We start from the raw sequence: 15,347 nt of genomic DNA, 5'->3' as shown, positions 1-15,347 counted from the left end.
AAAGTCCAAGAGGATGAATTGGAACCATAATCTAATTGTATTGGTTGAAGGCTTGGTTTGGAAGCCTTGAATTAGTGGAACCTCAAGCTTGGGATTGAAGATAGAGGAGAGTGGATGTAGGTCGGGTTGCGCCAAACCACTATAAAATCTTGTGTTTGCATTCTCTCTTCCCTACTCTTTTAATTTATATGTAATTGTTTATTATATACTTGCATATAATTGTCTCTTACATTCACATAGTTTAAATTTGCAAAAAGAGACCATCACCCTATTCACACCCCCCCCCCCCCCCCCCCCCCTCCCCCTCCCTCCCCCTTTAGGGTGATTACCATAGGTTGGATTAGCCTAATTTATCTAACACATCCTAATGTTGAAAACTTTGAGTTTACTACCTAGCTAGTGCTTTATAGTACTTCCATCCTAGGATTGAAAACCAAGTACAACACACCTATCTTGAAGCTTATTTTGGTGCTTAGTGTTTATGCTATCATATTAATCCAATGAGCGCTATTATCACAAATTTAAAATTTGAGAACATGAGGTTCTGGTGACATGAATCCATAACTTGGGAAACTTGCTAAGCTCAAGGGTTTAGTCATCTCATTTTAAAGCAAATTGATTATTAATGTAGGGAGGTAAAACCTTTTTATACATTCAACTTTGCATTATTTCGACTTTTAAGACTTAACATCCTGAGGCTCTACTACACATCAATCCCCTTACGTACCTTAATTATAATCCCCAAGGACTTGGGATAATCATTTTCAAAGAACAATATTATATTGCAAACCTAAGATACCGACATTTATATTTGGACATCATTGTTGGCTTCCATGAACAAGGTAATCTCCTATATCTCAAAAGAGATTAAGCACTTTTCGTCATGACCAAGACAATAATAGTGTATTTTCTAATAGTAGCAAAAAAATGTTTAAATTAAATATCACAATTGTCAATAACTTCAAAAGAAAAATTGAAAATATCATCCTTAAACATTAAGTTATGTAATAATAATTGTTTTTACTTCTCTTTTAAAACCCTAAATATCCTAAAGAGGGTTTGGAAAATCAATTAAGCCTAAACAATTTTTGAAACTGACAACCCTAAATATCCATTAATTTCGGCAGCACTACCATTGTTGACCGGCCTCCATTATTACACCAATTCACCTAAATCTAATCTTATTCTGATTACTTGTGCTCTTGTATGGTTCCATAGTTGAATAAATGAGAAGCAATATTTGAAATATCGATAAATATGAATATATTGGTATTTGAATTTTACGGATATATTGATATATCGGACAAATATCGATGGATATTTTGACAAAAATATGGATCAAATAGAAATAATTCAAAATTCATGAAAATACTTAGAAAACTTAAAAAAAAATGATAAAATAAGTAAGAATACGCATATTAAAATTATTTTATAAGTGTAATTTACATAAGTATGATTAAAAATAATATTTATCAAATTTTTATAAAAAACAATTAGCTTAAATTCCTTTAAAATATTTATATTTATTTATTTTAAAAATTAAAAAAATACTTTTATTAAAACATGTTTTATTATATTTTAAATAAAAAAAATTAAATTTATTTATATAAAATATTTTATTTGAAATTTAATTTCAAAAATTTTATTACAAATATGTGGTAATAACTTTTTATATTAACATTAATTTATTTAAATAATTAAAAATTATATTAATAATTTATGTTGTCAAATTAATTTTTATTTATAAAATATTAGAACTTCATTATTATTATTATTATTATTTTATATTTTAGCAAATTTTGAATAAATTTATATTTTTAATATTTAAAAAAAAAAAAGATAAAGTGAAAAAAAAAAAAAGTTGATTCAAAGTTAATAAATTATTGTTAGATACTACTTCAAATTCATTTCACTTCTTTTAAGGCTTCTATATAAAGGTTATCAAAAAATATTAAGGAAGAAAAAAAATTAAGGAAAATGGTTTTCTCATATTTGATTGTACTATAAAAATATATATTTCTTTCATCCTAAGTATAACTTTAGGCCTAAAGATTATAAATGTTTAACACATAAAAATTGAAAATATTGATATATCTATATTTATCTTTTTCATGATTTAATTTAATAATATTAAAGTTTTTTTAAAAATCAAATATTATTAATATATTAACTATTTATATATATTTTTAATTATTTATAATTGTTTTTAATTTTAATAAAATATAAATTATATATTTATAATATCATGCTAACATCACATCACGATGATCAACAAACGTGAAGGAGGAATTATTGATTTGAATTTATTTAATTAAAGAAACCTGATTGATGACTCAACAAAATTGAAAATGGAATCAGTGATTGGAATTATTGATATTCACACACGATTTTTTTAATCAAAGTGGGCACGCACCCCCAGAGTAAAGAGTGTGTGCGTGTATAGGAACGACCCTCTATGCATTATCAGTATCAGCTCACCACTCCGAAAGACGAATCTCCCTCCCTTCTAGCTCTTCCTCTTTTTTTATTTTTTGTTTAGCTTTCTGTCTGGTTTCTTAAAACTAGTACTACTGCTGTCGACCACCTACTTTCTTCGAATTATTGCTACAGAAACACGCTCCGGCCGGCCCACGAGACGACTCTCTCTCTCTATCTCTTCTTTTTCTTTTTAGGCCTTTTCTCTGGTTTAAAACTACTAATGCAACCCATTCAAGGGTCACAAAGTCACCATTCTCACTGCCGTTGACCACCATCTCCGGCCATCCACCTTCTCACCAGTACACTACTCCCACCTTCATGAGTGGAACATCGTGAACAGCTCCAACCAACCCACCACCGTCATACTCTGGTACATTTCCCTTCTTATTTTGCTTTCAAACCGACTTCTTTCTTCTTCTTCTTTTTAATTATGCTTTATTTGTTTATTCTTCTGAGAAATTGTTTAAAATTCATGAGACGTTGGATTGCATGGATTGACTCGGAGAATGTTGAGTTCGTTTAACGGCTTAAATTGTATCAAGGTCTAGGCTGGTTGAAACTATGCCGACTTTTGTTCTCCTTAAAATTCTATTTCTAACCGTGCGAACATTGGCTTAAGATTCATAACACAGGCTTAAGATGAACTGATCTGATATTCTGCCTATTATTCTTACTCTGGAATTCCACCTGAATTCTATTTACACTTGTGAATCCCAACTAGAGAGCTCCTTAAAATTTTATTTCCCGACCTATTTGGAAAGAGCTACTCTAAAGCCTATTCCATTGGTCACTTTTCAGTCGAAAGCCTGTAAGTTAATTTCATAGATCACTTTTCTCAGGGTGCTCGTAGATCAGGGAATAAAAAAAAACCACTTCTCATTCAGAAGCGGGAAAGGACAGATGAATTAAGCGCTCATCGAGATCTTTATAGAAAATAAAAGCATTTCCAAAAATTCAAAGCCATGAACACAGGGAATCGACTAAGTAGAGGTAAGCGATCTATTGAATGAAGGGCAGGGTGGTCGAAGATCAGGAACGGCTTGTTTTGTGCGTGCCAATCACGTGTGGCGATTCAGCCGGTAGAGAAGGTCAGGTTGGAGCTTTTGCTAATACCGATGAGCGAGGAGGTAGGGGATTTTTAACAAGAGTATTTTTTTAAACTGTCGTACTCTTGTCAAAAAACCCGATGAGTAGGCCAGGCCAGCAATAGTCGTCCCCATGTCTCGTTCATATTAGGAATCACTATCATAGGAAAAATTCTTTCCAAGGGTGGTCGTAGATCACGAGAGTTTACGGCGAAATATAGAAAAATGAGAAAAAGAACATGGAGATTTAACGTGGTTCCGCTAATTGCCTACGTTCATGGGAAAAGAATATTCACTATATTAAAATTAAAGTTATATAAAAACGTATTTATACTAATCCTTAGGAATGAAATTCCAAAAATACCTCTAAATCGTATCACGGGGGCATTACTTCCCACACCCCCAACCTATCGTTCACCCCCACAACAAAAAAAATACGAACCTAAATGACAAATGTCAGAGCTCTTGTGAAGAGACTTTTCCAACCTGCGAACCTTGTGAGCGGAGAAAAGCTATCAAGGTAGTGATGGAAACTGCGAACCTTGTCACGTGTACTCGTAATAAGTTTCTTTCTTTTTTTTTTTTTTTAATCAAAGTGGGCATGAACCTTTTAATTTTTCAATCAAAGTGGGCATGTACCCCCAAAGCAAAGAGTGAGTGCGTATAAAAGAACAATCCTATATATGCCATCACACTCCCCACCACAAACCTTCTTCCATCCTGAAAAAGATGCTTTTTTTGTATATATCCCACTGTGACCAAGTCCTACATTCCATTCCCTGAGTAGATTTCTCATTCTCTCCACTTCCTTTATAGCTGGGCACAAGGAGTTACAATAGTGAGGCACTAGGATTGGAATGAAATGAAGAATTAGTTCCAGGAGAGCAAAAACCAGGCCAATCCGTTGTAGTTGAGCTTCACTCAAGTTCTTAGTGTGCACAACCAGCCAACAATGCTAATCACATGTAAGTTCATATTCTTTTCCCACCAATCTGTCTCTTGTTCTTTTGGCCCTAATACTTTTTGAATGTTCAGTTGCTAGCAGTATGATTTTTATGGAGAAGAGGTCAGTAATCCAGGTTTTTCCAGAAAGTGTGCGCAAACTTTGGAATGAGTGGGAGCTCCGCGTGATGGTTCTACTCAGCGTCTCCCTGCAGATTGTCCTCATCCTCTTCAGCAAGCGACGAAAGTATACAACCACGCCCTGGATCAGAATCCTGATTTGGTCGGCATACCTGTCAGCAGATTGGGTGGCAACGGTATCCCTGGGTACCCTCTCCAGCAGCCAAGGAGATTCGGATGGTAAATTTCTGGATCCGAACTACACCCTCATGGCATTTTGGGCACCATTTCTTCTCCTACACCTTGGTGGCCCGGATACCATCACTGCTTACTCCTTGGAAGACAATGAGTTGTGGTTAAGGCACTTGCTTGGACTAGTTGTTCAAGTTGGAGTGGCTTTTTATGTGTTTCTGAGGTCATGGGCAGGAACTCGACTCACATTTCTGTCCATTCCAATGTTTGTTGCTGGAATTATCAAGTATGGAGAGAGGACTTGGGTTCTCATGTCTGCAAGCAACAATCACTTGAGAGAGTCTTTGCTTCCATCTCCCGATCCTGGACCGGATTATGTTGAAATCATGAGAGGAGATACAGTGACTGTGTTTCACAAAGATAAGGGCGACATCACTAGTCCTGATGGAAAATATATTGATGAAGCTTACCCCTTATTTGATAAAGCTTACTCCTTATTCAAGAAGCAATTCCGGCATCTATATGCAGACCTCATCCTCAGCTTTAGTGACAGAAAAATCAGTGAGCCCATCATCAGGCACCTGTCACCCGAAGAGGCCTTCCAAGTGGTAGAGATGGAAATCAGTTTTATGTATGATGTGCTCTACACCAAGGCAACTGTGGTTTATTCTCTCCTAGGCATTCTTCTCCGCACTGCCAGCTTCTTCTCCACTATTTCTACCTTAGTGGCCTTCTGCTCCTTCATCGATAAGCATGAGTTCTCAAACATGGACATCAACATTACTTACTTATTACTCTTAGGAGCTATTTTTCTAGAGATTTATGCCATCATTATGCTGATTTTGTCTGACTGGAGCATCGTCTGGTTTAGCGGTAAGAAGAACTCCCTCTATGTCTTCTTACTTATTAGTTAAAATGTTTAAATAAACGGAAATATTTAACCTTCATTTCATCACTAAATAATAGGCCTATAACTTTTGTCATGTAAGTAAAATTAAATAATAGAATTTTCTTTTCCTTTTTTGAATATATTTTCACACTTAAATATTATGTCTATTTTATTTAATAAAATTAAAAATATTAATACATTTATATTTATTTTTATCATGAATTAATTGATATTATTAAACATAAAAAATGAAATATTATTAAAAATTTTAATTATTTATACATATTTTTTAATTTATTGTAATTATCTTATTTTTAATTAAATATGTTTATTTTTTAATGTCTTGTTGACATCATGGTTTGACCACAGTTTAACTATCGATCCTACTAATAAATTGTGCTCTGATAGCATTTCTAGTTTAGTCCAATTCTAAAAATATTGAAAGAGATTGCACTCTTTAGATTTTTAAATATTGTAAAGTGCTAAAGTTCTTTTATTTTATTTTTGAATGTTATTAAATGTTAAATCTGCTTATTTTAATATGCTAAAAAGATCCCATAGTGATATTAATGATTATATTTCCTCTTATTTTATGTAAATGAAATTAATTACTTGAAAGCTAACCATTTAGAAAATAAAAAAATAATCATTTAACAATTTGGAAATTAAATGTGAAATATATTCATTTTTATATGCTAAAAACATTTGTTAAAATGTTAATGATTATGTGCCTTTTTATTTTATATAGTTAAAATAAAAATATTTGAAAACTAATCATTTGATAAAATAAAATAAATAAATAACTAATTTAACATATTTTCAAATATTTCAAAACAACAACGTTTATTATAACAAAAGTTTATAATAATTAATTATATATTTGTTAAGAAATTGATAGTTAAGGGGTTTTTAATTACATTTGATTGCTAAGAAAGTGTTAAAAAAAATTAAATTAAGTTATATTAATTACTTTATGGTTTTTATGTGGTACATCTTTAAATTTACGGATTTGTGATTCAATTATTATTGAGATTAATTCTTTAATTTTTGGATTTTTTTTTTTTAAATTTAAGGGAAAACATCACATCCTAGCTTTTATTTTGAAAAAGAAAATTAAAATTATTAATTCTAGCGGATATTTAAATGAATGTGAATTATACTTCAGAATTTTAATTAGATAATTTTTATTAAAATTGATGATAGTTGATTTCTTTTTATTTTATTGTATTATAAGGAGCTCCTCACCATATTCAAAATGGCTCCTCGCTGTTTGCCGTCTCTTGGAAATTCAAGGTCAATCCCATCACTGTTTCCAACTTTCAAAGCTCCTCACCATCTCAAATCAAGCTTTGAATATGCTCTCATCGTCTCTTCCAAAAGCCATCATTCCCCATTTCATTGTTTTAATGCTTTCATCGAATGTGTGTCGAAGCCCTCTCTTATCTTCCTCTTTGGTCAATGATCAAACAGTACCGCACAACTTCTCTTCTTCACCATAATGGCCATTGAAGAACCTAAGTTAAACTCCACTTCAGATCACATCCTGGATTGGCTAGAAGATTCGGTTTCGTTTGTTTATTTTAATGCTTTCATCATTGTGGAGCTACTGCTCTCACAGATCCCCTCTCCCCATCTCCGTTAATTCCGGCACCACCTCCACTGGTCGTGTTAATGTTGCTACCATCTCAGTCCACGTCCGTCTCTCTCTCGCCCCTCTATGTCTTCTTCCTTTTTATACTGCAACCATTGGCAGAGCCAGCATGTGGCCAGAGGGGCAACTTCCCCTTCCCCCGCCCCCGCCCCCGGCTCTGAATCCTCCAAGCATGTGGCCAGAGGGGCAACTCTCCAAGGAAAAAAAATAATGTTATTCTGAGCTGTGTTTGAGCCCAGGCTCTGGTTTAAAGATAAGAAGGCCACCATCTCACTGCTACAGTACTCCCCCTTCATGAGCTTCACACCACTGCCACCATAATTCCTACAGGACAGTCATCGTCCTTCACACGACTGAAGCAAGCATTTTGGTTCAAACAGGCGACCACCTCCATAGCAATCTTAGTCTCGCGAAATCCCCGGCAGCACCACCAACCAACCCACCACCATCACTCTCTGGTATATATATATTTCCCTTCTTATTTGGCTTTCAAACCTTTTGCTTTTGCTTTTGTTCTTGTTCTTATTATCATTATTATTGTTTCCTAATTTTTATAGAATTTATGTAATAGTTTCTAATATAATCTTTTCAAAATGAAGATGATTTATCCATGCATGGATTTCCTACATTTTATGGGATATTTTTAAATTTATTTTTAATTAGATCCTCTTCATCAGTATTCTATTTTAGTCAAATCAACCTATTTATGAAATTTTGTGTAATAACTAGTCAAGTTTAATTAGTCAATTAATTTAGTATATATATTTCAACGAAAATTAAATTTTAATTAGATTGATTCCAAAAATTCAATTTAATTGAAAGAGAAAAATGATTTAACTTAGATAAATAATTCCATTTATTGAATTTTTTAAAATTAAGATGCTACATCACATCAAAAAAGAATAGAAATAACATTTAATTAATATAATTCAATTTTAGTTGGAAAAATAGCCCTTTTCCAAATCATTCCATTAATTAATTTTTTTAATTAAAATGTTACATGACATAAAAAAAAGGAAAATAAATTTTAAATTAAACTATAAAATTTAGGCTATATTTTGGGTCTCAAAAATTTTGAGAGAAAATGTAAGGAAAATAAAACAAAGTGGAAAAATAGAAAGAAAAAATAAATATATAAAATTTTGATTTATAGTTAATAAATTATTTTTAAAAGAATATGAAGGAAAATAAAAAATGAAACTAAACCTTAACATTTTTTTTTTTTAGCATTTTCTAGAAACTAAACATAGCCTAAATTGTTTTAGAAAAGCTAGTAATTTAACATAACATTAGAAGCTACTTTAGCCAATCCCAAAGGAGACTATCCTTATTTATTTGCTTAAGTTTCCTTTTTTTCCTCGTATAATTTAATGGATATTGGTTGTACGAGGACTAAACCAAAATGTGTTTCTACACTTTGTGGCCATTAATAGGCAACCACTAGGTACCACGGTGTGATATGTTGTTGATGATGATGCACTTATTTTATGTCATTGGGACACCAAGTCCTACAATACTCCATCCCATGAATAAATTTTTGTTCTTTCTGTTTTTCCCTTGTAGATGGGCATAAGAAGTTTCAATTGTGCGGCAGGCAGATTGGAATATGACGTCAAAAATTACTTGCCAAAATCTGTTGTAGTTGAGCCTCACTCAACTTCTCAGTGTGCAGAACCAACCAACGTAACAATGCTAGTCACATGTAAGTTGATATTATTTTTCCAACAATCAATCTTTTGTTCTTCATTTTTAGCTATAATGTTTTTGAATGTTTAGTTGCTAGTAGTTTGATCTTTGACATGAACAAATTCATGGAGATCAGGTACTGGCTCATGACTTGGGAAAAGGTGGATGACATGAAGGAACCCATCTTCTGCTGCCTCCTAGATATGACAAACGATGCCCGGGATCTCGAGAAGCTACTCAAACACAGATGTGATTATGTTACTAGAAAAAAAGGGTTTTTAGATATACTCGCTTGGAGTATAGTTGACCTGGAATTTGATCACAGCCTCCTACTTTGGCTTACTGCTACAGATCTCTATTGCCCTTAAGATGTCGACAAATCCCCAGATACCAGTCTGAAGTCAAGATGCAAAATAAGCAAATGCTTGTCTGAGTATATGTTGTATCTGCTAGTCATGTGTCCATTTATGCTGCCAAAGGGATAGGGGAGTTTAGGTTCCGAGACACTTGTTCAGAGACCGAAAGATTTTTCCAGCGAAGAAGCGAGTCCATATCTAGTAGAAATGAAGCCTGCAGACTGTTGCTTGAAGTTAACATAGAAGTTGAGCCCAGAGATGTGAAAGGAGATAAAAGCAAGTCGGTGTTATTTGAGGCATGCAATCTTGCCAAAGCGTTGAAATCACTGGAAATGGAGATGGGAGAGAAATGGAAAATGGTCAGTCAGGTGTGGGTGGAGGCGTTGTGCTATGCTGCTAGTCATTGTGGATGGATTCAAGAAAGCAGAGGAACAGAGGAAGGAGAAAATTAAAAGAAAACAGAGGAAGGAAGCTGACAAAAGGCTTGAATATTTAATAGGTGAAGCAGAGTTTGCCGTCTCTTGAAAATTCAAACTCAACCCATCACTCTCTCCAACTTTCAAAGGCCTTCACCATCTCCAATCAAGCGTGGCAGATATCCATCACCATGACATATACAAATAAATAAGTTGATACCCCTAGAAAAAAACCAAGAAACCCATGCTTCTACTCTCTTATAGGCTTTTAAAAAACCTTAATGACAACATCACATCTTCCAAATTCACACCACCCCCACCAACTTCAATATGCTCTCCATCGTCTCTTCCAAAAAACCATCACCCCCCATTTCATTATTTTAATGCTAGTAGTAGTAGTAGTAGTTAGTAGTAGTAGTAGTGTTTCTACCCTCTTATAGGCTTTAAAAAAACCTTAATAACAACATCACATCTTCCAAATCTTATAGGCTTTAAAAAGTAGTAGTGTTTCTACCCTCTCATAGGCTTCAAAAAAACCTTAATAACAACATCATATCTTCCAAATACATGTCACCCCCACCAATATGCTCTCCATCGTCTCTTCCAAAAAAGTAGTAGTAGTAGTAGTAGTAATAGTAGTGTTTCTACCCTCTTATAGGCTTTAAAAAGTAGTAGTGTTTCTACCCTCTTATAGGCTTTAAAAAAACCTTAATAACATCACATCTTCCAAATACACGTCACCCCCACCAACATCAATATGCTCTCCATCGTCTCTTCCAAAAAACCATCACCCCCCATTTCATTATTTTAATGGTGTTTCACACCCTCTCTTATCTTCCTCTTTGGTCAATGATCAAACAGTTCTACACCCCTTCTCTTCTTCATCCATTATTTTTCCCTCACAATGACCATTGAAGAACCTGAGCCTAACCCCACTTCTGATCACATCCTGCATTGTAGTTCAAACAGGCCACCACCTCCATGGCAATCCTAGTCTCGCGAAATCTCAGGCAGCAGCACCAACCAACCCACCACCATCACACATTCACACTCTGGTATTTTTCCCTTCTTATTTTGCTTTCGAACCGAGTTATTATTATTATTATTATTATTATTATTAATCGTAGTGGTAGTATTAGACGCTTTAAATTTCTGAAATGGATTGAATGGATTGACTCGGAGAATATTGAGTTCGTTTAATGGCTTAAACTAGTGTTTTCTATCCCATGAATAAATTTTTGTTCTTTCTGTTTTTCCCTTATAGATGGGCATAAGAAGTTACAATTGTGAGGCAGTAACATTGAAATGACCTCAAAAATTAGTTCCCAAAATCTGTTCTAGTTGAGCTTCACTCAACTTCTTAGTGTGAAAAACCAGCCAACGTAACAATGCTAGTCCCATGTAAGTCGATATTATTTTTCCAACAATCTATCTTTTAGTCTTCATTTTTAGCCCTAATGTTTTTTAATGTTTAGTTGCTAGTAGTTTGATCTTGATGGAGAAGAGGCGAGCAATGCAGATATTCCCAGAAAGTGTACGCAAACTTTGGAATGAATGGGAGCTACGCTTTATGGTTCTACTCAGCCTCTTCCTACAAATTGTCCTCATCATCTTTAGCAACCGACGAAAATACACATTTAGACCTTGGATCAGAATCCTGATTTGGTCGGCATACTTGTCGGCAGACTGGGTGGCCACAGTATCCCTTGGTATCCTCTCCAACAGCCAAGGAGATTCGGAAGGTAAACTTCTAGATCCAAACTATACCCTCATGGCTTTTTGGGCACCATTCCTCCTCTTGCACCTTGGTGGCCCGGATACCATCACCGCTTACTCTTTAGAAGATAATGAGTTGTGGTTAAGGCACTTGCTTGGATCGGTTGTACAAGTTGGAGTGGCTTTCTACGTGTTTCTGAGGTCTTGGGCTGGAACACGACTCACATTTCTGTCCATTCCAATGTTGGTGGCTGGAATTATCAAGTGTGGAGAGAGGACCTCGGTTCTCAGGTCTGCAAGCAAGAATCACTTTAGAGATTCTTTGCTTCCAGTTCCTGATCCTGGACCTGATTATGCTGATTTCATGAAGGGATATAGTTCATGGAAAGATGAACGGCAGGTTGATAGAACCGGAAGGGAGATTGGTGAAAAGCCACCTCAATCTACCGTTGGTGATGGCATTACTGTTCCTAGTAGAAACTATATTGACAAAGCTTACTTCTTATTCAAGAGCCAATTCAAGCATCTATATGCAGACCTCATCCTCAGCTTGGATGACCAAAAAACCAGTGAGGGCATCATCAGGTACATGTCATCCGAAGACGCCTTCAAAGTGGCGGAGATGGAGCTCAGTTTTATGTATGATGTGCTATACACCAAGGCAACACTGATTTATTCTCTACTTGGCATTCTGCTCCGTTCCACCAGCTTCTCCGTCACTATTTCTACCTTAGCGGCCTTCCACTTCTTCATCGATAAGCACGAGTTCTCAAACATTGACATCGACATTACTTACTTATTACTCTTTGGAGCTATTTTTCTTGAGGTTTATGCCCTCACTAAGATGATTTTGTCCGACTGGAGCATTGTCTGGTTGAGCAGCAAGATGAACTCCCTGGCTGATTCCATTTACCGAGCCATTACCTCTTTTAGATCAGTTATAACCAGTGACAAGAGATGGTCTAGACGCATGGCACAGAACAATTTAATTGATTCTTGCCTCAGAGACAAAAACAAGTTCAATCAGGTTCCCAGGTTCCTTGACATGAACGAATTCTTAGAGAGGTACTGGTACATGACTTGGGAGAAGGTGGATGACATGAAGGAACCCATCTTCAGCTTGCTCCTAGAGATGACAAATGATGTCAGGGATCTCAGGTCACTACTCAAACACAGAGGTGATTATGTGATTACAAAAAGGGGGGTTATTGAGACACTTGGTTGGAGTATAGTTGACGTGAAATTTGATCACAGCATCCTTCTTTGGCATATTGCAACAGATCTCTGTAGCTATTCTGATGATGACCCCAATCCTAAATCAAGATGCAAAATAAGCAAATGCTTGTCTGAGTATATGTTGTATCTGCTAGTCATGTGTCCATTTATGCTGCCAAAAGGGATAGGGGAGTTTAGATTCCGAGACACTTGTTCAGATACCAAAAGATTCTTCCAGCAAAGAAGCGAGTCCATATCTAACAGAAATGAAGCTTGCAGATTTTTGCTTGAAGTTGACACAGAAGTTGAGCCCAAAGAGGTGAAAGGAGATAAAAGCAAGTCAGTGTTATTCGAGGCATGTAGGCTTGCCAAGGAGTTGAAATCACTGAATATGGAGATGGGAGAGATGTGGATGATGGTCAGTCACGTGTGGGTGGAGATGTTATGTCATGCTGCTAGTCATTGTGGATGGATTCAACACGGTCAACAACTTAGACGAGGCGGCGAGCTGCTCACTCATGTCTGCCTTCTTATGTCACACCTCGGTTTAACCGAGCAATTCCAAATATTGGAAGGTGAAAATATACCAAAAACAATACCCAAACCCCTCTTCACGGTGCCTCCTTTGTCTCCCTTGTCTCCCCATGCCCCCCTTGGCTCCAAACCTCCCCTCTTCACGACTCATCCCTTGTCTCCCCACGCCCCCTTTATACATCTCCGCCCGCCCCCCTTGGCTCCCCGTCTCCACGTATACTCTGACAGCATCTCCTCCTCGTAACTACACGCCTTATTAACATAAAATGTAGGCCCAGACATCGACAGCCTGTAGCGTGCTTGTGACTGAAATACCTCATTTCTTTCGTGACTTTCGATGTGGGATGGGATTTTAGAAGGGCACAGAAACGCTAAAATATGAATTTCCTATGGAGGTCGATTCCCTTTTTAATCATTCTCCATATTTGCATAATTATTTTTTAAAATAACCCTAAAAAATCAGGTAAAAATAATTCAAAAATATTTTTAAAAACAAATTTCATTTGGTCAAATGGGTTCATATTTTTCTTTTATTTTTTTAATATAAATGAAAACAACTCAGTTATATAAAAATTATTTTTTATTTCACTTTATTTTTAAAAATGGCTTTCAAAGAGCAATGACAAAACATTATTAAAAAAATTTAAAAACAATTTTATATTTTTAAAAACAAAAAACCATTTTTAAATTACACAGCCAAATAAACTCATATATTTTCTATTTTTAAAAACAAAAATAGTTTTTATAAACAATTAACAAGTCCTTAAAACCCTTATTTTTTCTATATGTTTTCAAGTGTGAAAATTAGAGAATTTCATATTGCCATGATAAGGAATAGACCCTTGGTCTCCACTAGAAAGAAAGAGGTGGAGTGAGCACAAGGCCTCTTATAATTTTTTTGTTAAAATAAATGTTGATGTAATATTGAAGTTTGAAATATTGGATTTTTTCATCGATAAATCAAATATAGGAGGTGGTCGAAACAATATCAGCCACTGATTATTGATCAAGAGGAAAATTGGGAAAATCGTCGAAATATCGGTTGTAAAGAGATATATCAGTGAAAAAAATCGGGTATGAGGCGACTCGCGCGTCAGGCAAGGGTGGTACCAAAAAATCACTAATTTTTTGGCGCCTTTTCCCTTTGCATCCAATGGTTAAATTTAATTTTTTTTAAGATCTGATGGCCCAGATTTCACTCTTGTTTTTGTAAAGGCTTGGTTGTAACGCCCAGCCCGCTGCAAAGGCTCAAATTTGAATTTTTTTTAGCCCTACTATTGCCAAGATTCAAACTTAGGCCAAAAGGCTTTCAAGGCTTTCAAGCTTGTTTACCACTAGACCATCTTTTCAATATATATATATATATATACATAATAAACATCTTAAAGTTCATTATTAATAAATAAATAAATTAATTCTAATTATATTATTTAAAATTTTATTTAATTAATTAATAAATATATAAAAACCACCATTATAATTTTCTTAACAAGTGTTTTTTAATATCATTTTGTGGACCCCGCATTTCGGCTCATGCGTTTCCCACTCGATGGCGAGCTCGATTTTTACTTGAAAATAATGATTTTTATTGATTAAGAAAATGACTTGGAGTCGCCACTTATTTTTATTTTGTTTTTAAAGGGTAAATAAAATAAGAAAGAAAACCCTAAGTGTGACTCCTTACTTTGGAAAAGGTGGTCTGTGAAAAAACCGGATCGGGTTCGGGGGTCAGGTTACTTATCGGGAAGATACGGTAAAGACCGTAGCACCCCTCTAAGCCCCTAAAATTGGGTCTCTACTAATACAACGAAACTGACGCGGCAATCAACGAGAAAATCAATGGATATTTACCTAAATCGTGCACAATATGAGAATCAAAACACGCAATAGAGATTGACTAGAATGGGAGTGGATGCGTACCTCGGCCACGAGCCACAATGCGCTATCAAGAAACGGGATTAGTACACAATTAATGAATACAGAATATAGCTCATGCATATCGGAGTGCAAAACGAAAATCAAGCGAAATACATCAAGTACGACAATTGACTATCGAAAAGGATCAAA

The 15,347-nt window shown here is 35.1% G+C and overlaps 2 protein-coding genes across 4 annotated transcripts; both read left to right on the top strand.

Annotated features, from left to right (window-relative positions):
• Positions 1-2,573: 2,573 nt before the first annotated feature.
• LOC117922048 lies at positions 2,574-5,741 on the top strand. 3 transcript variants are annotated; one of them, XM_034840029.1, is made up of 4 exons: positions 2,576-2,848; positions 3,318-3,605; positions 4,380-4,528; positions 4,599-5,741. In XM_034840029.1, the coding sequence occupies exons 3-4, from the start codon at positions 4,516-4,518 to the stop codon at positions 5,729-5,731; spliced, it is 1,146 nt and encodes a 381-aa protein (XP_034695920.1). In that variant the 5' UTR covers positions 2,576-2,848; positions 3,318-3,605; positions 4,380-4,515; the 3' UTR covers positions 5,732-5,741. The 3 variants fall into 3 exon arrangements, with proteins under 3 accessions (XP_034695922.1, XP_034695920.1, XP_034695921.1); XM_034840030.1 differs by lacking the exon at positions 3,318-3,605; XM_034840031.1 differs by lacking the exons at positions 3,318-3,605; positions 4,380-4,528 and having other exon boundaries at positions 2,574-2,848.
• A 1,984-nt stretch (positions 5,742-7,725) lies between these two features.
• LOC117922046 lies at positions 7,726-13,692 on the top strand. Its single transcript, XM_034840024.1, has 3 exons — positions 7,726-7,815; positions 8,921-9,059; positions 11,291-13,692. The coding sequence occupies exons 2-3, from the start codon at positions 8,921-8,923 to the stop codon at positions 13,522-13,524; spliced, it is 2,373 nt and encodes a 790-aa protein (XP_034695915.1). The 5' UTR covers positions 7,726-7,815; the 3' UTR covers positions 13,525-13,692.
• The last annotated feature ends 1,655 nt before the right edge of the window (positions 13,693-15,347 follow it).

This window comes from Vitis riparia, chromosome 9 (assembly GCF_004353265.1).
Source record: "Vitis riparia cultivar Riparia Gloire de Montpellier isolate 1030 chromosome 9, EGFV_Vit.rip_1.0, whole genome shotgun sequence".
Classification (NCBI taxonomy): domain Eukaryota; kingdom Viridiplantae; phylum Streptophyta; class Magnoliopsida; order Vitales; family Vitaceae; genus Vitis; species Vitis riparia.
This window is presented reverse-complemented; position numbering and strand designations above follow the sequence as displayed.

What these genes read in the sequence shown, in the direction of transcription:
- LOC117922046 (XM_034840024.1), top strand. Translation starts at nt 8,921, where the DNA reads ATGGGCATAAGAAGTTTCAATTGTGCGGCAGGCAGATTGGAATATGAC. An exon ending in CGTAACAATGCTAGTCACAT is followed by an intron (nt 9,060 to 11,290) that starts GTAAGTTGATAT and finishes TTTAATGTTTAG; the next exon opens with TTGCTAGTAGTTTGATCTTG.